Source organism: Henckelia pumila, chromosome 4 (genome assembly GCF_033568475.1).
Source record: "Henckelia pumila isolate YLH828 chromosome 4, ASM3356847v2, whole genome shotgun sequence".
NCBI classification, from domain to species: domain Eukaryota; kingdom Viridiplantae; phylum Streptophyta; class Magnoliopsida; order Lamiales; family Gesneriaceae; genus Henckelia; species Henckelia pumila.
The window spans coordinates 3,549,207-3,574,727 of NC_133123.1; the positions used below are offsets into that span (position 1 = coordinate 3,549,207).

A 25,521-nucleotide genomic window follows, 5' to 3' on the forward strand; every position below is an offset into this window, starting at 1 on the left:
AAAGTAACGATAAGTGTGGATAAATAAACTAAAATTTAATTTTAAAAAAATGCTTACATAAACTCAATTTTTTAAATTATTTTTTTATTTTAAAAAAAATCATTTTTTGCGTTTGGATGAATTTTGAAAATACTTAGTACTTAAAATTTTAAATTAAGTAGAAGTAGAAGAGAAAGCAAAAAAAACCAGAAATTATAGTTTTTAAAAATGTATTTTTTAAAGAATTTTTAACCAAACACTTCATATTTTTTTTAAAAAATCCATTATTTAAAAAGAAAGAAGTTTTTTAGTTTACTTTTGTAACCACACGTCCTCTAAATTATATTTACTAGCATGTATGCGTGTACGTAAATAATTTAATATCTAGTTAAAATTATAATAAATACGAAATTTTAATAATTTAAAAATAATATGTTGATATTAAACAAAATTGCAATGAAATTCTTTAACTGAAATGAATCTTTACTTTTAGCAACACATAAATAGTGAGTGTTTTTTTAATCATGAGAGTGGAAAATATAACCGTGAGTTTTTACCATTTTACTCAATAATTTATATGAAGTATATTGTTTGTTTCAAGATTAAAATTATAAATTTGTATTGATATCATCAAACGAACTAAAACAGTTTTTCAATAGATCTCAACTTTTATATAATAGTATACATATACAAAATATTTTTATAAAAATATTAGCAACCATGTAGTATATGATTAAATTTTACAGAAATATATATATCAGTTTAAGTTTGATAATCAAGTGAACATATAAGGAGCTGAACTCCATTAATCCCCGGAGGAAAAATCCCCTGCATCGTCCCCGCCGGTGCTCGGCGGCAGTGCCTGCCCTTTGATATTGTCAGCCGTGAGAGGAATGTCATAGACCTTCCGTCCATCCGGATAAAAGAGCCCGAAATTTCGTTCCGACGTGCGCCCGGGCTTCTGGTTTTCGTTGAACAGAGCAAATATATAAACTTGGAGAGGCTCGTCGGGCTTCAAGGGAGTTCCACCGCCGGTGAGCACTCTGCGCACCAAGTTTCCGTTATACGCAGCCGCATTGGCCTCACTCGCGCCGATTTCGTGCTCGTCACCCTTGGATGGCCACCCTGTTTCAGAAATCACTACTTTGACATCGCTGAATCCCACAGCATTCATTGCTGCAAAAACAGAGTCGATCTGGGCTTCGAACAAGTTTTTATAAACCAACCCATTATTTGGGTCTACCAATCCAGGGTAGTCCCCGAACAGAGCGTAATCTAAAGAGATGGTTTCAGTGTTCTCGGTATACGCGAAAAATGGGTAAGCATTCACCATTAGATACGAACCGGTCTGTTTCAAGAAATTCAGCATCGGTTTGATGACCGGTTCGACGAGGTCTGATATGAAAGCGCCGGAGGATGGAGGGTAGGATGCTTGGAGGGCGGAGAGGGCGATCGGGGAAGTCACTTTAATGGAGGAAGCTAGTTCGTACTTGAGCAAGGATGCGTAGACGTTTTTCATGGCGGCCAAGAGAAAACCTGTAGTGTTTTTAGGATCCACGAAAACTTCGTTGCCCACGGCTATGGCTTCGAAGAGGGTACTGGGGTGGTAAGGAAGTATGTTTGATTGAACCCACGTATCGGTGAAAGATTGGTCGGCGGCGGCGGCGGAGGAAAGCTGCTCGTTCGGAAGCGCCACGGTGACAGCTATCCCAGAGCCGGAGAGAGCCGAGAGAACGGTGGAATCGGCATCGTAGAGCTTGACTTTGGTGATGCCTTGGGTATTGAGGAGCTGTACCACCTGAGGTGGCGATGGGAGGTTGTCGGCGACGCGGCCGTAGTTGATTCCTAAGGCGCCGGATTCGCAGACAGAGTTTTGCAGAGAGGAGAAAATGAAGAGGAACACGCCGAGAAAATGGTACAAGTGACGGGAGGATTCCATTGTTCTTATTTTGGAAGAGTGGAACAGAGTGAGTTTCAGTCATCCAAGTTCGGAGAGATACATATATAGGGGAAAATATTTGCGTGCAAGGAATAAGATTTGAGTGGAGTTCGTGGTAAAATGGTGGGTACATTGCAAAAACTGTTTTTCAAATTTTACTAAAAATTCAATAATTATATTTTGTGTTATTTGTACTCCACTTGTGAGTAAATGAACACATATTTACACATGAAATGAAGTGTAAATAACACAAAATGAAATTTAAATATCAACCCCAAAAAATAAATAATCAGAAATTCTGAAATGTTATTTATGCTCCAAAACGTGTTCTATCTCAAACAATCAATCAACTGTTAGACAAATTTGTTTTCACATATACTTTATTTAAATTACATATATATATTTTTTTAAAATCATGAAATCTTGACTATTTAACAAAAACTATGTTGACGATTAAAATTTTATTTTAAAACAATAGCATTTAATATTTTAAAAAATTGCCAAGTTTTTTATAATATACAAATGAAATATTTTTTTATAAAAAATAAAATATAAAAATAAAATAACAAAAAAATTATATCGGGAAACATAAAATATTGCATCATTTTTTTATTTAAAATATATAAAAGTATGTGATGTGTAAATTTTGATCTCCCAAAATTTTTCTAATTTAATTTGATAATAAACCACGTATATCTAAATTATACTATTTAAAATCTTAGAATAAATTTTTCTAAAAAAATTAATGTATCTTGATTTTTAAATTTTCTATTAATTATATTTTTAACAAAGATATATTTGATCATCATATGCCATATAAATTTTATTTAATTTGACCAATTAAATTTTATATTTTTGTTGGTAAATTGATATAAATCATTCGGTTTTTTAAACATATCTCTTATTTTTTTAATTTAAACTGATTATAATTATTTACAAATTTAAATATGTCAAATATATCATTTTTTTCAAAATGATCTTTATATTTTACACATTTTTAATATTCAGCTTTTCTATTTTCATTATTGGAATTAAAATTTTTGTAAGAAACAATTAATTCTAAAAAATTGTTTGAACATGAATAAATTTTATTTAGATGGAAAAACAATCGATATTTATATATTTAAACTTGTTAAATAAATAATTTAATTGAGAATTATAAAAATTAATAAATTTATTTTTTTTGAAGAAAAATTTATTCTATGAATTAAAATTTAATGTAAATATATATTTTTAATTTTTATGTTTTTTTTGAAACTATTTTTAATTTTTATGTTAGATGAGCAAAATTTTGGTATTTTTATATATCTTGAATAAAAAAGTAAAAAAAAATATGTGTACCCGTATAATTTTTTTTGTTATTTTATATTTTTTTTGTGTATAATAAAAAATATTTTATTTTATGTTATAAGAAAATGGAAATTTCTTAAAATATTAAAATTTTATTTGAATTTAAAATAAAATTTAATGTAGAAAGATTTTATATTTAGATGTTTTTAGACAATCAAGATTCATAATTTAAGAAAAATATATGCAAGGGTATATTTGTCTAAAAATATGAATTTGAGTGTATTAACACTTTTTGAAGTATAAAAATGGGGAAAATAATTTTTTTGGTTCATTAACTTATCTATGTTTTGGTTTTGGTCCATTAACTTTTTCGATGTGGGTTTTGGTAAACTAACTTTGCATTTTCAGTGTTTTTGGTCCAACTGCATACGTGTCAACTTTTGATTGGTCTAAAATGATGACGTGGACCAATCAGAAGCTGACACGTATGCAGTTAGACCAAATAACACTGAAAATGCAAAGTTAGTGTACCAAAACCCAATCGAAAAAGTTAATGGACCAAAATCCAAAAAGGGTAAAGTTATTGGACCAAAAAACTTATTTTCCCTATAAAAATGCTATAAAAAATAAGACAAATATAAGTTGTTAATGAGTAATAAGTACAATTTAATTATTTGTGCCTTTGCCAACACAAGATCTAATCCGCTAGACCTTCCTAAAAAAATTATAAATAGAGCAATAGATACAAACGTAATCTTTTGGCTAGAGCAATAGAATTGTGGTATCGTAAACCTTTGGTTAATTGGTTTGTGCTTTTTCTAAATTAGCCAAAAGGGATCCGTATGAGCTGATAATTTTTTTAAAATAACAAAGTATATAAATTTAAAACTAATTAATGTACTTCGATTAATTAAGGAGAATCATTGTGGGCACAATCAACAATTGCAGCCTGGATTCATACCCAATATTCTAATCTAATTACCAAACAAAGGAATGCACGCATTAAATAATTAGGTAGTAGCTAGCCAAAAATTATCTCCCTTTTCGATATGATGATATAACCCACATCAACAATAATAACTTGGAGTTCTAACATTCAATGTAAATCAAACTCGTGGCTCATATTTTCTCAAATTTTGACATTCCATGATGGATTCAAAATCCCATGTGACTTGTTAATTAGGTTTTTGATACATGAACGTTATTGATTAATGCAGCAATAATCACCACTAACAACATTGTAATATCCGTTGATCAATCGTACGTATATAAATATTTTAATTTTAAGAATGTGTCCTTTTCCTTTCGTTATGTTGGAGTATATATCGGATATTTTAGATTGGATCGAGCTAGGGTAAGAGTTGTACGTACATCTCCATATTCAAAGAATTTTATGCTATTACAATGGATCATATGTCTAATGAAATTACTTTTTATCGTAACAGAGTTGAATTGTACTCTTCACTATGTAGGCGTTCTTGTTGGGAATATAATGTCAAATAGGATCATCACAAAATCTTCTTCCCTTATCCTTACTTATCGTCGGTTTCTTTCCGCCAAGTGATTTTTTCACTCGGCCGCAATCTTTACCTTCACCATCTGCTACGTAGCGCTCCATTTCTTACACACAATGTGGAGGTGTGAGTGAAATGTAACGACTCACGTCCTTCCACCGCATTTCTCCCCAGCCTATAGTATGAGCTATGGTTCGACGGACATCGCACTCATGACCTCCCCACTCAAGTGTTGGAGAGGGCCAAAAACTCACTGTCAGAAGTGGGAAGGTCATGAGTGCGATGTTCGTCGAACCATGCGGTCCGAGCCCATGCTATAGGCTGGAGTGGGATGCGGTGAAAGGACGTGGGTCGTTACATAACAACGAATCAATTGAGGTTGGCTCGGTACCGCAACTCGTCACCCCTCTTCTGTCGCGTTGATCAGAAATATGTCTCCACTTTCTATGATCAGTTAATTTGCCGCCATGGTCAGCTAATTATTTCCTTTTTCCCATTTGTTCTTGATAAGGGACTTCTGGATTTTGCTGCGGTTTAGGCCTTTTGCTGGTTGCCTTGAAAAGTCGGGTAGACAGTAGACATCAAGATTTCGTTTTGTATGAAGTAAAGCTAATGCATGGGGGAAGGATAACATACTGCTTCGTCACAGGATTGCATACAATCGGGTATGAACAATTGTATTTATGATCTCTCGAGTTGTACATGGAACACCAACACAAAATCAGCCCATTGCTCACTCCCAATACCTTGTAGAATTCCATGTGTAGTTGTTTCTGTTGATGATTAGAAATTGGGCAAATTTTTTTTAAAAAAATAAAATTTTATTTTTTAAAATTATAGACATAAAAACACTTATTATTAAAAATGTGGTTTTAAATTTTTAAAACTAATATTTGTAATATTATTAATATCTTACGTTACGATTTTTTAATGATTAAATATATATTTATATTATTAATGTTATTTAAAAATATATTTTTTTATTCAAAATATAACATTTAACATCAAAAATTTATATTCTTTATTCAATTATGACATTTTATATTTTTTATTGTGTAACATTGTTAATATACTTTTTTCAATATTAAATAATAATTTATTTTTTGGAATTTTTGAATTTTTTTTATTTTTTTAATATTTTGGCGGGTTAGCCTGTTTGATTCGTGGCCCAAAGTAGATTGGGTTGGGTTGGAAAATTCCAAGCCCTACCCGCCTAATGGCGGGTTACGGCGGGTTATGGGCTGGCCCGTCCTGCCAGCCCGTTTTAATATGTATACACGTACATACTGAATCAAACCAAACTCAAATCGAATTTAACAGAATCACTTTCAAACCACTCCTGAATAGCTTAACTCGTTTGAAACCTAGTTCCCATCAATCCACTCCATTTGGTACTTGGCTTACAAATTACGCGGCATATTTATCGAGGCCCATTGTTTCACGGCGACGACGTCGTTTCACACCGAAGGAATCGGAATATTGACCGTCGATTTCACATGGAAGCATCTGAATCGTCGATTTCATATCCCCACGCTATCCTTGATCGATTCCGATCTTTTTCATTGAACTGAGCCCAAATAAGAGAGGAGGCTGGCCTAAAAACATAGGAGTGTGAAAGCTTAAACCCCACCCCTGTTTTCAAGAAGAAGAAGAAGTATTAATCGAATAATGTCAAGCGTAGAAGATGAGAAGAAGCCCACTGATCCCGCGGGACACATCAATCTCAAAGTCAAAGGCCAGGTTTCGCTTTCTCACTTTGGTTTTTTTTTTTTAGTTGATGTTTTGCTTGTAGGTTCTCGAATTATGGCTGCTGCTGAGTTTCTAGTTTGTCATTTTCCCGTTTTATTCTATTTGCGTGTGCTATTGTGATGATTTAGCCTCTTATCAATTTAAATTCAACGGCGATGGATGGATGTTGAATGATTTATGCGTTGTTGCATTTCAGATATTTGGATTGATTGAATTTTTCCCCAATTCTGGGAGTTTCATGCTTTATTAGCTTATCTTGTTGACTTTAGAATGATCAATTATCATGATATATATTTTTTCCATTCAAAGCCCAAAGTACATGTATATGTTAGCATCGAATTCCCTTTTGCTATGATAATGGTTACTGATCTACCAAATTTGTGAGTCATTGATTGATGGTAGTATATGCCTTTAGTTTCTTTCTGGTCCCAGTAAGCTCTGCCTGGTAGTATTCTGCAAAATGAAAACGATTACATGAACCGCTTGTAGTTGAAAATTTAAATAACCCATATGAAAAACACTTTTTCTGACCATTGTGTTTCTTTGTGACTTTTTGTAGGATGGAAACGAAGTATTTTTCAGGATTAAGAAGAATACTCAGCTAAAGAAGCTTATGAATGCCTATTGTGACCGACAATCTGTGGATTTCAATTCTATTGCTTTTCTGTTTGATGGGCGTCGTCTCCGGGGGGAACAAACTCCAGATGAGGTCTCATATCTCTCTCATTTTCTGAATTATCTATGTTTAGAGCATCTCCAACCCACTGCCTGTAGCTATTTTGGCTCTGGGTTTTGAATTTCACAGGGGCACCATCCTCACCCATAGGATGGCCATGACACAACACTGTTCATTACCCCAATACTCAATTTTTCCTTATATCTTTATTCTGCATGGTTATTATAAAGTTTTAAAATGATTTAAATAAAAAAATTTATCAATTAATTATATCTAGATAGTATGTAATGGATATAAAGTAGAAAATCAATTATTAAATTAAATACATTGAATTATTTTCTTAAGTTAAATATATTGATTTAATTATAAACTTATAAATTGATGTTAGAGAGATAAAATACTTGTTGTAAAGTTAAGGTAAGGAATGTTTTGACAATGTTAAAAGCAATTTTTTTTTGTTTCTTTAACTCGTGGTAAAAGCAAAATCTGAAACATATGAGTTGGAGATTAATTTTTTGTTTGACCTAAATTGGGGTATTAGAAGATAATTTCATGTCGGGGGTTATATATATATTTTTTGCGTTTTTCTCAAATTTGGTGAACACCATTTGCCCCAGAAATCGTGCTATTTTATTTCAAATCCGATCCTCTCTAAAATAGCGTGCAATGGACTGAAGGTGATCTTATTATTTAAACTATGTCTTTACAGCTGGAAATGGAGGATGGTGATGAAATAGATGCAATGCTGCACCAGACTGGAGGCTCCATTGCCTATCTGTGATGATAATGGAATGACTTGAAATTAATACAAGTCGGTTTGTTCGACTCTTTGAAGCACAGTTTAGATTGCTTTGCTGCAGTATATTGGGTTTGTATGAATCTAACTTGAAAGTATTACATTTGCTAACTCTTCTTCTTTTATCAAACACAGTATTAGCAGTGTCCTATATTCTTGTGCGCGTGTCACTCGTTTTCATTGGCTTGATTTTGTTCCTGTTTTTTGATGGGTGGCTACTTGTTCTGGAGTATATTAAATAGAAAGAAACAGAGGAATGATATAGCTGAAACTGAAGTTAGTTCCTTGGAAAATATTTGCCATGGGCTCAAGTTCGGCTATGGTTTTTGTTGTCTTTTAATATTGTGTGGTTTGTTTCATCACATCCTATGATGATTTAGTAAATTCAGCGGATAACATCCTGAGTTTTACTAATCAGCATGATAATGGTGGAGTTATTACAGAGATTAAACAAAAATAATAATAGTAATAAAGGGAGTTGGTTTCTTTTATTTAGTATTATTATTTTGAGAGAGGATGAAAGTTGATGTAAAGTAAATTATAAGATTTGCTGTCAATGTTTTTTTTTTAAGATGACAATAAATTAATTTAATAAAGAAGCCATGAGATCTGAGGTGGGGGTGAACATTGTCTTGTTAGGCCGACCCAACCAATCGAGTGGTGTAAAGTCGGTCGATAGAATTATTGTAGACCCAGCTTTATTAAGAGTCCGAGTCCAACTCGAAGACCCACCAATTCAAAATGGCCCAGTTAGTTAATTTCATGTCTGTCACGATCAAACTTCACTACATATTGATGTATTTTTTTTAATGTTTTTTTTTTTCGAAGCCAGTTTGTCGATTTGTGGACTAATTAAGCTCATACCGCTCGAGAATGAATTCCTAGGGTTATAAAGATGAATCCAAAACTAATTACCTCCATAATTCCAATAATTCAATTATTACATCAATTGCCACTTGTAATAATAAAGAAGTGACTGGAAAGTTTATTCCTTCCTTATCGAAGGGTAAGGTAACGATTATAGGTTCGTTCTATTGCCAAGACACCTTGTTAATTCATGCATTCTACGTACAAAAGTGAAAAAGTATCATTTAAATCTTAAAAAAAATGAAAATTAACTCCTAGCAACACACTTTCGTTTTCATTATTGCAACGCAAGAATCCCTCACTTACGTTTTGGTTCAACCTATGATTCTGACGATTACCATTATGCCCATACTGAAGAAATTCAGGTAGACTTTCTTTCTGAGTGTCTATCATTTGCATTTTTTTTTTCCAACTATTTTAAAGTGCCATTAATGGTTAACGTTGAAGATTACCTAAGTAATATTAAATGACGTTCATCTCACATCTCAATCATCAAAAACAAAATATGTTGCAGAAAAAAAAAATCTAATGAAGTCCAAACACAATAAAGTACAAATCAAATCAAATTTCAAAAAAAATTCACTTTGTGAATCGCGATCTTCAAACTCGACTTCTGATATTTGGTATGGACACAATACATAAATAAAATCTTACCATTTTCACCCATAGATGGCCTTATTTGCTATGTTAAACGAATATACATATAGGTATCTGCCCACTAGAAATTTCCACATAAGCCTTAGTATGAAAGGCCAAATAAATCTGGTTTTTCCTTTTCCAGTTAGCTGTGTTGAATTCACTTTATGCACATGAAACATACAGACTAGATAGATATCTACATAAATGAACGGTCGGATCTTTCTCCAAATCAATATATAATTTCTTTTACACGTAATTTATACAACGCCACGTGTATATCCGACATGTTTTACATCAATTCATATACTTAATAGTTATTGCGACTCAGTTAAATTACCATAAGTCCAATAGGCAATATATTGTGAACCAAATTCCAAGAAATCAAATATCACAGAACATTAAAAACATGCAGAATACTCCAAATCACCAGGCACCCGTATGTTATATATAGAGGACAAGATCAAGTCGTTGGACGAGAAGGAAGAAAAGTTGAGAGTTGGCTCTGAATTTTTGACAAGAAATTAAACTTCAAGATTTCGCCCACAAGAAAGCAATGGGGGAGAGGAAAAGGCAGTGCCAATGCATGCCTTTTCCGCAGTTGCTAGTTCAAATACTTTTCTTATTTTCCACTCTTCCTTTATCTCATTCCTTCGACTATGGAGATGCTCTGGCCAATAGTCTCTTGTACTTCGAATCGCAGCGATCCGGCCACCTGCCGTACAACCAGAGAGTGACATGGCGCCACCACTCTGGCCTCACTGACGGCCTCGAACAAGGGGTCTGTTTTGTGTTGTGATCCAATGTCAAATTCAACAGATTAATGTGCTAAAGGAGAGGAGAGCAATATAAAAAGTCTTTGCTTTTTATGTATGTTTGAAATCTAATGAAAGTTAATTCATCTGTGTTGTTGGAAATTATAGGTGGACTTGGTGGGGGGATACTATGATGCAGGTGATAATGTGAAGTTTGGTCTTCCAATGGCCTTCACCATCACAATGCTTTCATGGGGTGTCATCGAATACCGGGATGAAATCGCCGCCGCGGGAGAGCTCCGGCATGCCCTCGAAGCTATCAAATGGGGAACGGATTACTTCATTAAAGCACACACTCATCCTAATGTTCTTTGGGCTATGGTGAGTGAACTCTCATTGCATTTTCAAGAAACTATAAACGCTTCCTGTTTCCTGCGTGCTTCAAAGATTTAATTAAAGTCATTTTTTTTTTATGTTGCTAATTGCTATTAATTCTGTCAGTTTAGACAATAGGGAATGCTAGATTTTGATGATGGTTAATTTAAAAGAAATGACGTTTGCCTTTTAATTTAGGTGGGTGATGGTGACACCGATCACTTATGCTGGCAGCGACCGGAGGATATGACGACGTCTCGCCGAGCGTATAAGGTGGATGAGAAGAACCCAGGTTCGGAAGTGGCGGCGGAGACTGCAGCTGCGATGGCGGCAGCGGCGATCGTGTTCCGGAGAACAAACCGACAGTACTCCCACCTTCTCTTGGAGCATGCGAAACAGGTAAGTTGGCGGATAAAAGTAGATTGAAAAATGAAAATTACTAGCATTGATTAAGAAATAAAAATCAAGTCAATCATAATCTTGTTCAACGATTGATTAAAAACTCTTAAGCCCCATTTTCAACAGAGTTCAATTAAGTTTAAATATCATTAATTTTGAATGATAAAAGTGGGAAATTGCGTATGTGCAGTTGTTTGAATTTGGCGACAAATACAGAGAGAAATATGACCGCAGCATTAAAGAATCGAAGGGATATTACCCGTCGGTGAGCGGGTACGTAGATGAGTTGTTGTGGGCAGCTTTGTGGCTCTACAAGGCTACCGACAACGAACCACAATACTTGAATTACGCCATTCAAAATGCGCAATCTTTTCGTGGGATCACTTGGGCCATTGCTGAATTTAGCTGGGATGTTAAGTATGCGGGACTTCAAATCATTGCCGCCATGGTAACTTAAAATAAACTTTTCATTTTTACTCTTTTGATGTTCATTTCTTTGATGATTTCTTGCAACTCATGCATGTTGTATTCATGTATTTCAAGTTTCACATTTTCTTTTACAAGGTCAAGATTTCCGATATTCTCGGTGGATAATTTATTGTATATTTTTGACTTCAAATGCAAGTGTTCAAACATAGAAATCCTGTTCAAAGGCAAAGCTCATTGTTGCCATGTGAAACATGATGTTTTTGCTCTGTTAATTCTTTTGCAGTTGCCAATGGAAGGCAAAAGCCAACAACAGAAGGAGATCCTCGATCAGTACCGCTCGAAGGGAGAACAATACATATGTGCTTGCCTCAACAAGAACAACTCAACCAACGTGCGACGCACCCCCGGCGGCCTACTATACACCAGGAGATGGAACAACATGCAGTATGTTTCCACCGCGGTATTCTTGCTCACACTCTACTCCGACCATCTTCAATCCATTAACCAAAGACTCAACTGTGACCAAGACTCGGTGAGTTCGGATGAAATCCTCTCATTTGTCCGATCTCAAGTAGACTACATTCTGGGCTCGAATCCAATGGGATTGAGTTACCTGGTCGGCTATGGACCGGCCTATCCGAATCGAGTACACCATAGGGGAGCATCCATGGATTCGTTCAAGGATAGCAAGGCTTTTGTTGGGTGCAAGCAGGGATATGATAACTGGTTCGGAAGGCAGCAACCAAACCCGAATGTCATCGTAGGAGCCTTGGTTGGTGGACCGGATGATAAGGATAACTTCATGGATCGAAGGGGTAACTTTGCACAGACTGAGGCTTGCACGTACAATACAGCGCCTTTGGTTGGAGTTTTCGCCAAGTTGAAGTACTCGATGGAAAAGAGCAATTCCACTCCCACTGCTTCGGAGAGTCTCTCCCTAGTCTCTTTCATTTGAACAGAAAGTAAAACAGATGAATATTTTGGGTATAGCACGTGAACCAAGAAAAATACAGGGAAAATAATAGTTGTGAAGTAAGAAAAGGGTATTTGATTAACATTCAATTTTTCGAACGGAAGACTCCAGTTTTTTTTTTTTTGGATTGATTTTGAGTTCTTGTACGAACTGCTAGCTATCCCAAACTGAGAGATGCGTCAGTCACTTCATCGACTCACAGAAGTAAAGTTTGAGACATAACACATGCGAATTGAGATGGAAATCGGGATCTGGCAAAAAGGATCCAAAACACAAACAGAGATTCTTGGCATAAGTCAGCGCGAGTAGTTTCCATATTGACAGTAGATATATCGTTATAGATTTAAAGTCAATAATACTATATATATTGAGCGGTAACATAATAAATCATAATCATGCCAATTTTGGCAATAATAACATTTTTATTCGATGTCACGTTGAGCGAAAATGCGAAAACGATGGTCTAGCTAGCTACCAGTTTGGAAATTTAGTTGGGGTTTTGATTGAATAGTTTTTTTTTAATTATTTTTCAATTTAAAAATAATTAAACATTTAATTTATCTTTTTGGGTATGCCCAAAATTACTAGTATTATGTAACATTTTAAATGAGAAGTTACATTTATCTCGCTTATATGTGCTTGTATCGTTGAAGTTTGGACTGAACTTATATAAAACGATTTCGTTAGACAATTTTTTGAGATAATTATCTGAAAAAAAAATTATGTCAAATTTTATTGTCATTGTAGATGAGTCGAATCAACACATCTCATATCATTGATATAAATTCATGAGATCATCTCATGGAAAACTTACAAAAACTTATTATGGATCATTGTATAATCTTACTACATTAAGATCAAGTGAAATTCACCAAAAATAGATCAACTTGCCGATTATATTTAATATCATAATAATGCTATTTTTATTTGTTGAATCATGTGTTGAATAGAATTGCACTTATCTTATTCCAACAGAGATTGAACTTTCACACGCTTCATCGTTCTGCTCATGTGATTTTGGAACAAGGTTAAATGAGATTGATTATGAAATATCGCAACGTCTTTTTTTATGAAAGAAAAGAAGACGAGATTGTGCCGAAACAACAATCTTTACATGCAATTGCAAACCACACTTATAATTAATTCACAGGAAGAGATCCAGCATCCAACAAGTGGTATGAAACACACACACATAAAAGCAAACAGATGGATAGAACAAACGAGAACAGTCCGCATTATGCTGCAAAAACCAAAGGAGAAACACACAACAATCAGAGACTGATTTAAGACAATTGATAACCCGAAATCTGAGCATATAACCAAGGAGTTTTGCTACACAGGCACCATATCAGGACGAGAGGTGCCATTAAGAACCTCCTCGTTTTCACGAGATAGAGGGGAGACAGCCGAATCATCAGCCATGAGGTTAGCCTCGTGGGTACAGTAGCAAATGGATTCAAATATAAGCTCCTTCACTTCTTGGAACCTCTCTTCAGAAAGGGAGACCTCGGCCAACAGCCTCCAAGCATCTTCAGCCGATGCCTCCTCATAATCCTTCTTTCGTTTCAGTACCATATGTCCACTAATCTCCCACACTGCAGGATTGACTTGTGTGTCGAGTAGCTCAGAACTCACTTCCCCTAAAGCCTGTTTCTCTGCATAGCACTGATTTTCCACACACAACTAAAAGTTAGCCTCATTGACTTGAATATGAGAAATGCATAAAACTGGCCTCGAGATGTATAAAGATTGTGTCAAATATGATTTTACCTGCGGGAAGAGGAAAATACGCTTTCCAGAATCAGCAATGAGCACGTTGTAAGGAACATTGTTCTCTTGCAAGCAAATACAGGCGTCTGAAACCACATTGGATAAATATTCCAGCTTGTTTCCACCTTCGAAAACAAGACCCCGCACAGGATAGTTAAGAATATCCGATATTTTCACTCCACTTTTCATAGTGATTATCTTCTTTGAAGGAGTCCTTTCGATAGGGAAAGGTGCGGCCAAGTAATAGGCCTGAAAGTGTAGGTGATTGATGGTCGCAAATGCACCTAAGCTATTGTAACCCACTCGGAAGTAGGGGTTCCCAGCCTCCACAGCCATGAGGAGAGCAAGCAAGAAGCTCTCACGATCAATCCTCTGCGGCAAGCACTCAAGAATCCGAGGAATCAGCAGCACATGTCCATACTCAATTGGACTAACCTGTTAAATCAATCAAACTACCGTGATTACCAATTTAACTGGCCAAAACATTAAATGGAGCAAAGCAAAATATATCGTACATTAATAGCCACGATGCTAGGTGAATTCTCTATATCAATTGGTGCATGCGGAAAGAACTGGACCTCACTGCTCTCATTGGCCTCAAATTGGAAAAGCACTTCTTCTTGCCCGATCTTAGTGAAGTTGAACTTGTTCTGGTCAAAGGGTTGCAAGACCTTATCGACACGAAACTCAGTAGGCCTTTTCTTGAGGTGCCTCCCCTCATTCAGCTGAGCGATGAACCCATAGTCCCCAGGAATCACCTATACACCATTTTTAATCACAAACAATTACATGGAAAAGCATTGAGACCAGACTTAAAAAAATTACTATACATGAATTCAAAGAAAATCACAAAACCTTGGTTTCACAAGCAGTGACATCATAACGAAAGAGGCCTCTCAGCATACGCTCCTCCCACTGAACAAAAGAGCAGTAAATTATAACAAGCTTAACTTAATTCAGAAAAAAAATTTATAAGATTAACCAGATTTTTACCTCGCCAAGAATGAGTGAGTCCAAGAAATCAATTGAAAGACCGTTATTCCCAGAGCCAGTTAAACTCTTGTCACAGGGCAATTTGTTCACCGATTGAAAAGCATATAATGGTAGTTTTGCACCTGATAAAACAAGTTCCCGTAAATTTCACGACAGTAATAATAATAAATAAATGAACAAGCGAGACTTGCAAATACCACAGGAACAACCAAAAACTACCAGGGAGACAGCAGCTTCTGAGGCAATTGCGGCCGCAGCCGCTGGGATAGCGAGCTAGTTCCGCCGTCTCTGCCTTTTGGTAGTTGGAAACAACAGTAGGAACCCTTTTAATACTCAGTACCATCTTAATACTCGTGTTTTTTTTTCCAAAAAAGTTCCTTTCTTGGTAGAATCAGAACAGATTCTTGGTCGTTCTTGCTAGTAGCAGATATATTCTTAAAACAAAGTGGTGAAAAACCGGGCAAATTCTTGCTCGAATAACAGGATACGAAACCCAAAATACGTAAAAATATTTACAGAGAATTGGAACTAATAGCAGAAGTAGCCGCCGCCGGCAAGGAACAGCAGATCTGAAGGGCAGCCGCCTTCAGATGGTAAAGCTCCACGTCCGCCGTGCGTCGCAGGGTTGCTCTCGATTATGCAGCCATTGCGTCGTACTTGTCGGACATGCAAAACAGCGCGGCTAACTCCGATTAAAGCCGTGATTGTCGACAACTTGTCTTCCTCGGGTATTACCCCCTTCCAAGAAAATACACAATATTTCCAAAACCCTTTTCACTTCAAATCCAGAGAGAGCGAAAGGGGAGTCAAGACCCCCAACGGAAAAGGAATTGCCTGAGTGGGATGATAATTTAACACAGTTTCGTTCGTGCTGTATAAATATTTATGGACAACACAACGAAAGCAGTAACGTAAACGATTGCGTTTTGTGGTCTCCTTTCGTGGAAATTTCTTTGCTATCCACTTTAATTTAATGTTAAACACGAATTCCCCCTTTTTTTAAAAACAAATTTAAAAGATGACGTCTTGCTGGATATTCAAGTTGATGGAGTAGTTGATCAGAGGTCAAGAGTTCAATGGTTTATCTGGCTAATATTTATATGACTAACGTAGTTTGCAGGCTATTGCGTTAGTTCGAGAGGTAGCAGACTATTGCGTTAATCCGATGATTTATTCAGTGCACACCAAAAATAACGACCGCGGGTTTTTATATCCAAAAAAAAAATTAAAAGATGAATTTGAAGGAATTAATGTATGAGTATGATAATATCGTCATAAAAAGGGGTGAAAAGGTATGTAGTATTTTTTTTTCTGAAATTAAAGGTAGGTAATATTTGATCGTGTATAATTTTAATTTTAGAAAGAAACAAAAATTTTATAGATATATGATACGAATTATCGGTCGTTTTAATTATTGGAAAATAGATTTACTTTTATTATGTTCTAATAAAATATTAATAAAAAAGGATAATTTTTTAACTATATATGTGGATAACCAAAAAATATTAAATATTAATACTTCCGTCTCAATTATATATGCAACATTTCTTGTTTTATTTGTTTCAAATTATATGTTTGCATTACATTTAGTAATTTTTTTAAATGTTTTACTACATCTTAGAGAGCGCCCAATCATAAAATTAAAAATGGGATACTATAATTTTTTTCTTCTTATTTATGTTAATAAAATCCAAATCTTTCCAATGGGGTGTGGAAGCAAATATAAGATAATAAAATTCATTTATTTCTTTCCAACATCACTCCAGAACCATATGATACATGTGTGGTGTGGGACAAAGGGGCCGCTAATGGGCACGAAATGGTCCAGAGGCTCACGTTAAGGCCCAATTTTAGCTCGATAACTTATTGATTGAAGCTCTTAACAAAAAAAATACTTATTGATTGAGGCCGACTGTTTATAAAACAAGAGATTATTAACAATAACATTTTACATCTATACTATACTATATTATACTGTTATATACTATTATATAAAACATGATCACACTATAATAACTATCTTGAGAACACCAAATTTACTTATTTTAAAATTATACTTTTCTAACAATTATTCACTAAATCTCTTCCACTCCTTCATGTTTTACTTTTAAAATAAATATAAATATAAAAAACTTCTCTTTTACACACGCAAAACGTGTGCATTTTTCGCTAATATGTATAAAACTCACACTAGATAAAAACTAATTCACCATCTACTAGTTTTGAAGTTTACTCGATACATAAGCCCACAGTTCATTTTTAATGTCGAATACCCTTTTTTTTATGTATATATATAATGTAAAAATTTTAATTACGTGTCTCATGCCGACAACCGTCATCAAGAAACTTATCCAATTGCAATGTTTGTGAGAAACTTATCCAATTGCATTATGTTTGTGAGAAACTTATCCAATTGCATTTTTTTATGTAATCATTTGCCAGCATAAAAGATCACGTTCATATACATTGCAAATATGCGAACCTCTAGTAGGAAAAAAAAAAACCAAAATTTGGTATGCCCCGGCGTATTAAATTAAAATGTTTTCACTTTTCCTTCAAAAAAAAATGTCTTTACTTTATTTTATACTTCTTCCGTCTCAATTATATAGTCCACGTTTCTTTTTTTGTTTGTCCCAAATATATAGTCATATACCATATTTAGTAATATTTTTTTATACTCATTTACTAATATACCCCTATTAACTGCACCTTGAAAATTGTGCAATCATTTTTTAATACATTAAATAGGGATAAAATAGGAAGTTTGTATAAAATTTACTTTCCCAATAATTTTTTCTTAATCTGTGTGAAAAAATAAGTAGGACTATATATTTGAGACGAGGGAATATGTTTATCTTCTTTTTTTTAGTCTTTTATGTAAGTGAATTTCAATATTAATCATATATATTTTTAATTTTAATCATTTTTCAATTATGATTTTGTTGATATGTTATTGTATACATCTTCTGAATGAACAAGATGACAAATTAAACTTACAATGTATAATATCAAAATCGCGAGGAGACGGACATGATTATAATTATATTATAGTGTATAATTAAAATGTAGTGTATATAGTGTGTATGTGTTAAATTTAAATTATTATTATTATTTTATTAAGTATGCGTAGCCTATTGCCGTAAAAAAAATGTGTGTATAGCCTATTCTAATTATTTTTTGTGTCATGGTCTGTTTTCTTCAAAAAAAATTTTTTTGTATCTCTACGCTCTCTCCAACTTACTTATCTTTTTGCTCGCATCATCTATTCTTTTATCATATATATCTTTCCTATCAAACTAAAACTGAATTTCATTTATGACTATTTTTTTTATATTTGAAAAAATAAAAAAAAACACTTTAAAATTAACAAATTATTCAATATATAATATATTATATTTGTATATAATATTTTAGGTGTGCTCCGTTTCCTGGTTTAAGGCCCTTTTTGGTTTCAAAAGCCAGGCCAAAAAATCATTATTTTTTTTAAAAAGAGTGTTTTTCAGTTAACAACGTGTTTGGTTGACCAAAAAAATACTTAAAAATAAACACTTTTTTGAATAAAAAAATAAATTTTTTTTAAAAGTAAAAAATTATAAATTTTTAAAAAACTTATTTTAAAAAATTACTATAAAATTCAAAGGGAATCTAAATTTAAATAAAACGTGAAAAACACGGGGATAGAGAAAAAGTGAAAAAGAAAGTTGACCAGTGAATAGGTCACCTGCCAAAAGTGGGATACGCACATTGAATTCGTCCCAACTGCAACCAGCGTGATTTCACCTTCCACAAATCTTCTCCCAATCAAAACTCCGAATCCTGATCCCGGCATTTCGCCGATCATCGTCGCTCTATCGGAATCGTAACGCTTAGCAGATCTTAAAATTTTACTCGAATTCCGTCCGTATATCTTTCCGATCTAGTTTCGAGGTGATGGCGGGCGCTGATGCTGCGGCAAGCCTCCGTTCGTCTGTTGCCCCTGCCAATCTGCCTCTTGTCTCGGCCTTCCTAGCGTGTGCTGTTGCGCAGTTTCTAAAGCCTTTCACTACTTGGTACTTTTGGTTTTGCACATTTCTTTCGATTCTAATTTTTACAAAGTTGGTTGGATATCTGATTTTGGCCACTAAATTATTGTTAGTTTTCTGTCCGAATTCCCGTGAAAAGTTGAAAATTTTCATCTTTTATGGCTGTGCATGCTTGATTTGGTGAAATTATTTAGTTTGTTGATTGCTGGATTCTAGGCGAGACCGCTATAACTTTTTTTTTCTTTTTGAACTCGCAATTACTAAATTATTTCCTACCCCGCTTGCAATTTGAAATGGGTTTTTAATTTTTGTAGCTTCATGGACAGTGAATCATTCTGAAATTAAGGTCATTTTTTACCTGATTTTCTTACTAATTTGAAATGATTGTCTCAAGAGATTGATTTCTCGTGGTTTGTTAGAAAATTCAATTGAATTTTATTTGGAGAATGCATGCAGTTAATTTCAAGCTTGTTGGGAGGTGGTGTGATAATTTGAAGAAACACACAAGCTACATGTTTGAGTGGTTTTAACATGTTAAATTATAATAAAGCACGATAGGTTGCCAAAGCTCTCCACTTTATTGTAGTTATCTGCTGTTTTTGGTTTCTTTGGTTCTGAGTGAGATCCTTTTAAAGTGTGAACTTCAGTTTTGTTTCCTATCTTGCTCCTACCCCTTCTTCTTGGATGCTTTTGTTCAAGTTTTTAAGGTCATAAAATCTTACCGTAGCCTTATTAGCATCTTGTCTCATATGGGCAATCTTTAGTCACTCTTGTTATCTTGCGGTTTCTGGCTTGATCGTTCAACATTTTCCCTTAGACATGCAGGTTGAAGGACAAAAGATGGGATTCTAAAAGGATGCTTGGTTCAGGTGGGATGCCATCATCACATTCAGCAACCGTGGCAGCTCTTGCTGCTGCTATTGGGCTGCAAGATGGAGCTGGGGAATCATCATTTGCCATTGCTTTAGTCCTGGCATGTGTTGTATGTACTTTCTAAACCAGGTTTCCTTCATACTTTTTTGCATTACCTGCTTGTTATGTCTTCGTTTCACATGGTACTGTTTGGATGTATATGGCTGATGTGGGCGATTTTTTTTTTTTCTATAGACAATTCTTTACCTTAGGATCTGTTACTAATGGAGATAGAGACCATGCCACTTGCCTTAATACGAGTTGTTTATTGATTTCATATCCTGTTTTCCTCAGTGAAAGAAACGTATACAACACCAGTTTTCTTCTTAGGCTTACGGTGTGGGCGACTTAAGTATAACTACACGTTCTCTTTAGGATACTGGTTGCAACTCCTCAAGTTGTGTTCGGTTGCTGGATTCATTAACTCTTATTCATAGTCTCTTCCTCTTATGAGAGATTGGGAATAAGTCTCTGTTTATTGCATTGCATAATAATTCACATCTGATTTATTTTGTGCCACATTACTAATTTAGTGAACTTATTTATTTTTTTCTTGCTCATTTATTGTGATGGATCGTAGGTAATGTATGATGCTACTGGCATCAGACTTCATGCTGGTCGGCAAGCTGAAGTAAGATTCATGTTTATTATTGGTTCCTTTTCACCTTTAGTTTTTAAGGTATTCAAATTCACTTCAGGTCGATTGATGTGGCACATAGAGCTGAAATAATTGAGAGAATATTACCTTGCGATATTTGCAAGAAGGAGATGAAATAATGCACTCACGTTTTAGTTCTGGGACTGATGGAGATCAAACTTATTGTCATGTTTTTCTGCTAATTTAATTTGTTTTATCTTTGCAGTTATTGAATCAAATTGTGTGTGAATTACCCCCTGAGCATCCTGTTGCTAATGTCAGACCTCTTCGAGACTCACTCGGTCACACACCACTTCAGGTCTGATTAGTCTTACTCGTAGTGTTTGGCATCATTGCAACATGTTTCTTATGGTAAAAATTTGTTCCATAATGCCCATGTGAATAGGGTTATGTGTTTATGTATTCAATTGTTACTATTGCGTTTCCTACTCCTGGAAATCAATGACTAGCGTGTGCATATGATCCATGCCCAGACTTGATAAAATTACTTCGAGTGCATCCAATAATGAAAACAAGTTGCTTCTCCTACCTACATGACCATTTGCATTTTTGAAGTGTAAGAAACAGAAATATTGAGGTTTGCTTTGTTTTTTCGCTTGCACGTTATCTCATTTGCCCCTCAGTAATGTTCCATTCTTTAAGGTGACATATAACAATTTGGTTTTGATGAGATATTATGAATTCTCTTGTTTGTGTATTTATGAGTTTCCAAAAGGAATTTCTTATCCATCGATAAAAATGCACCATTAGCTAAAATGTGAGCTGGCTCGTTAGTTTATGAACCGAGCAACCTCATATAGTTGGCCTAACTCAAGCCTCACTTGAAATGTTTGGTTTGATCCCGATATTTTTTTGGCAAGCTTGGAACTATATTAAACTTTTCTTTGGCTTGACTTAAAATTTCAACTCATACTGTAATCTTTTGGGTTGAACCTAAATTATCCAATTCTATTTGATGAATATGCAAATTATGGCTCATTTTCATTAGCTTTCAAATTATAAATAGATTTCAAATAGGTTCAACATGGATATCATTTAAAATCCATTATTCAAGTTCATCTACCCAATAAAATCCGTTCTTCTAAACGTGTGCCAAGATTGTATGGATTTATTTGCTTGTAGGCATTTGATTTGATGAACACTTGAAATCCATCGCTAGTTAATATGCGTGCTTGAATTGATAGAACTGAAATGTATTTGAAAATTCTCTTAAATTACATCCACCTAGACAGGTAAAATGGTCTTGATATTGATGATTTGAAGTACCTCAATCTATACACATTTTAGGGTAATTTGCTTCCTGCCTTAGTGAATGCGTTCTCTTTTGTACATTACAGTGGCCTTGTAAATTATAGCCTATAACTCACTGGTTCTAATTAGATACTGAGCGCTGATGATATTATCAGAAATCACTTCACTGCATTATTGTGTTCCTTGTCGTGGCCTGAAAGTCTCTCGATTGATTAACTACAGGTTGCTGCTGGTGCTTTGCTAGGCTGTATGGTAGCGTTTCTCTTGAAAAGTTCTACTTAGGGTTTTCTTTACTTTTTGATGGGCACGGCAAAATGTGGCACATAGTCTTTTGTAAAATTAAGCAGCAAACTCGAAGACTTGGTGTAATGCGAAGCGGTTGATGCAATTCTTGTTCCCAGCGGATGATAATTAATTTAAGTCTATCTTGTAAGCTTTGTATAGCGACTCTTTCCAAGTGTTGCTATGTAATGACAGCCTGATCTTTGAAGGGTCTTTTCAATTTTATTGTTCATAGTTTAGGTTACAGTGAAAAGTATGTCATGTTTCTGTCCAAACACCATATGTTTGAAATTTAAATTTTTTGAAAAAAACGAGTGTCTTTTTACGGAGCTCGGTGCCCGATTAAATTATATTTTCTGAACTTATTGTTTGCTATGTTTATTTCTGAAAAACCGTTCGCACTTGGTACTTGAAAATCATGTTTATCAAATTATCGCGACATTCTCATTATTCCTTTTGATGATCATCGTCTAAATGCATGAATGAACTTTGGAAAGCCTATTTTAGAAAGAGTTAGCGCTAATATTTGCCATGTTAAATGGAACTGTTCATCATGTTATGCTAGATGCTATAGAGTAGTCGAATCATTAGAGATTTTAACAAACATTGTGGATAAGCTTGTTAACATTTATCATTTTGCCTGGCTCATCTTGTGGTGTCTTTTAATAAAGTTGGAGCTTGGAAAACTACACATTCCATGTCAATTTGAGGTACTTTATCAGCTTATTTCCTTGTCAAAGGATTTAGAATAGATGCTCGACTACAACTAGGATAAGCATCATGTCTTATTTGTTAAATCTTTTACGGTTTTAGGTAGTGTTTGAGATTACTTTTAAAAATCATTTTTCAGCTTTTCTTTTACAAAATTACTATGATGCTGACTTCTCGAGACTCACTAACCTTTCCACCTTTCCCAGTTAATACGTTCAAACTCTTTCGATTAATTAAACCATATGTGTTTAAAGATTTATAAGCATCTATCATATGCTATAAAATTTTTACGAGAGATCACAAGATATCGAATTAGGCATGAAAAAACCACCAACTTTTACGTAAGAAGATGAGGTGTCGTCTTATCTACTTTTGACCTCTAAAGCCAAGAAAAGGAGGAAAGTATGCGTTGTCCCCCGACCTTATCCCGAATGGAACTCAAACCCGAGAGATTTTTTTTTTTCCCAAGTGACATGCATTATAATTCCCTATACAGCTGACTCATGGCTTGCAATATGCAACGCAGTCATGTCATGTGTTTAATGTACTTTTTATGATGTGAGATCTTTTATTTAACAATGTTGATTATGGGATTAAATAAATTCATCCAAAAGACAAGAAGTGATTTATACACATATATATATATGCGCCAAATGGTCTTCCAGTACTGCTCACCACTAGCTTAGTATAGTAGCATCACTCAGTCCAGCAAATTAACACATGGAAAGTTTGAAGAAAACCCAAGTTGCAGAGCTTCTTTTAGTGGCTGCTGCTCTCCTTGTAATTATAATGCCCCTTTTATCCACTTCATCTCTGAGATCCGCAAACCTCTACTTCATTGTTAATATTATAATCATTGCAGTTGCAGCAGAAGCTGGTCTCTTCTCCTTTTTTCTGGTATCTGCAGGAAACGAGAAACCTGCTGATGCTCTTTCTCTTGTATCGCAGCAACCTGTGATAATTTCTAAGGAGAAAAGACCCCATCAATCTAATTCCATGGTTACCCAAGTCGGAGCAGTGGAGGATCAGGTTCACAAGGCTGATCCCAGCATCTTTTTCATTGAAGCTGAAGCAAGATATGATGAAGGGGAAGAAGTTGGGGAGGTGATTAGCGGGTTGTTTCAAAAAGCTGAGATTTTTATTGGGAATTTCTATAAGCAACTGAATATTCAAAGAGAGGAGTCATGGAATGAAGAAACTCCATGATGATTTTAATTAGCCAGAAGAAGAAAAACAATGGTGGCTCTGTTTGATTAAAAAAAAAAAATATCTCCTAATGTATATTTGTAAGATTAATGATTGGCATATCAAAATAGTGGTGATTCGATGATCCAAATTCAATATTAATTACTTGGAATTTTGGTGTTAAACCCTTTTGAAGAATCGAAATTTTCCAATATTGAGATTCAGGATTTCCTATTCAAACTACCTAACCATCCATATATCAGTAGTATTTGAATACAAGACCAATGAAATCTTGAAACATCACTCTTACTTCATATTCTTGGCTTTTTATATTTATTATATTTGGTTTTATAAGATTGACTGGCAATTGACATGTCATTATACTTTTATCCACCGAATGATTTTTTTTTTAAAGGAATTTTCTGGGTGTACGAGTTAATCAGGATACACCACAACCAAGATGACATTTTACAGGATAAATTACAAAAATATTATTACATCCAATTATATCTCTTTTTAATTTTTTTCTCTATTATTTTTAAAAAGAAAAATATTATTTAAATGCAACTGAAAGTATATATCTAGCATGACTTTAAAAAAAAACGGCACCAGGACGTAATGATTGAACCGAGTTAACTTGATGGGCTATATAATGTTTGGGGAACTGGTTTTTGAGCCCAAATTCTTCGAACGGATTTGGGCTATTTTAAGATTTGGCCCAGTTGTTAATTCGTCTCTCCATTTTATATTTTTTATCTAGCTACCCATTTCCAATTTTTTTTAAAATAAAATAAAATTCATCAAATAACTTAACCATCATTCATCATTTTAATCTTTTCTAATATTTTGCTGATAATCGTGAAAATATTTATTTATTTAGATGTGAAATTGGTTGAATACTTGAATTGATGCTTGGATGGAAAATTTTCTTTTCTATGGATAATAAAAATAAGCCTGTTTATTATTATTTTTTCCCAAAAAAACAAAAATCAAAACGATATCAAGAAATAAATTGATGTATGTGAGTACTATAAGCATTATGTGTTGATTGAATGAATGTGACTGCCGACGATTATAGAAAGGGATATTCTTAATTGCTTTCAAATTTTCATTTGAATATTAATCGATATTTAATTTGGCCTCAATCACATTCAAACTTTGCCCACTATCAATAAAAAATTGAACATTAAGAAAAAGGAAAGTTAAAATATTTTTAAAATTCGATAAAGTAAACTCTTCCACATTTGACCCTTACATTTTTAATTTTTTTAATCACCTTTTTTTCTCGGGGGTTGGCGGGGGTTTTTCCAAGCATTAAACACGATGATTGATAAATAAAGCAATCCCCTTGTATATAATT

The 25,521-nt window shown here is 34.3% G+C and overlaps 5 protein-coding genes across 5 annotated transcripts; 3 read left to right on the top strand and 2 right to left on the bottom strand.

Annotated features, from left to right (window-relative positions):
- Positions 1-700: 700 nt before the first annotated feature.
- Positions 701-1,931, bottom strand: LOC140866730 (glucan endo-1,3-beta-glucosidase 14-like). Its single transcript, XM_073271768.1, has one exon. It carries the CDS (start codon positions 1,916-1,918, stop codon positions 785-787), a length of 1,134 nt encoding a protein of 377 aa, XP_073127869.1. The 5' UTR covers positions 1,919-1,931; the 3' UTR covers positions 701-784.
- Positions 1,932-6,129: 4,198 nt separating this feature from the next.
- Positions 6,130-8,094, top strand: LOC140864573 (small ubiquitin-related modifier 1-like). Its single transcript, XM_073268837.1, has 3 exons — positions 6,130-6,462; positions 7,031-7,180; positions 7,857-8,094. The coding sequence occupies exons 1-3, from the start codon at positions 6,391-6,393 to the stop codon at positions 7,926-7,928; spliced, it is 294 nt and encodes a 97-aa protein (XP_073124938.1). The 5' UTR covers positions 6,130-6,390; the 3' UTR covers positions 7,929-8,094.
- Positions 8,095-9,938: 1,844 nt separating this feature from the next.
- Positions 9,939-12,359, top strand: LOC140866176 (endoglucanase 11-like). The gene is made up of 5 exons (XM_073271085.1): positions 9,939-10,227; positions 10,370-10,582; positions 10,775-10,975; positions 11,166-11,423; positions 11,688-12,359. The coding sequence occupies exons 1-5, from the start codon at positions 10,003-10,005 to the stop codon at positions 12,357-12,359; spliced, it is 1,569 nt and encodes a 522-aa protein (XP_073127186.1). The 5' UTR covers positions 9,939-10,002.
- A 1,229-nt stretch (positions 12,360-13,588) lies between these two features.
- Positions 13,589-16,018, bottom strand: LOC140867347 (GDP-L-galactose phosphorylase 2-like). Its single transcript, XM_073272421.1, has 6 exons — positions 15,360-16,018; positions 15,141-15,262; positions 15,003-15,062; positions 14,663-14,905; positions 14,148-14,582; positions 13,589-14,042 (listed from the first exon to the last, which is right to left on the bottom strand). The coding sequence occupies exons 1-6, from the start codon at positions 15,481-15,483 to the stop codon at positions 13,710-13,712; spliced, it is 1,317 nt and encodes a 438-aa protein (XP_073128522.1). The 5' UTR covers positions 15,484-16,018; the 3' UTR covers positions 13,589-13,709.
- Positions 16,019-18,829: 2,811 nt separating this feature from the next.
- LOC140867348 (uncharacterized) lies at positions 18,830-22,509 on the top strand. The gene is made up of 5 exons (XM_073272422.1): positions 18,830-19,189; positions 19,988-20,144; positions 20,655-20,705; positions 20,938-21,030; positions 22,206-22,509. The coding sequence occupies exons 1-5, from the start codon at positions 19,071-19,073 to the stop codon at positions 22,263-22,265; spliced, it is 480 nt and encodes a 159-aa protein (XP_073128523.1). The 5' UTR covers positions 18,830-19,070; the 3' UTR covers positions 22,266-22,509.
- Positions 22,510-25,521: the final 3,012 nt, after the last annotated feature.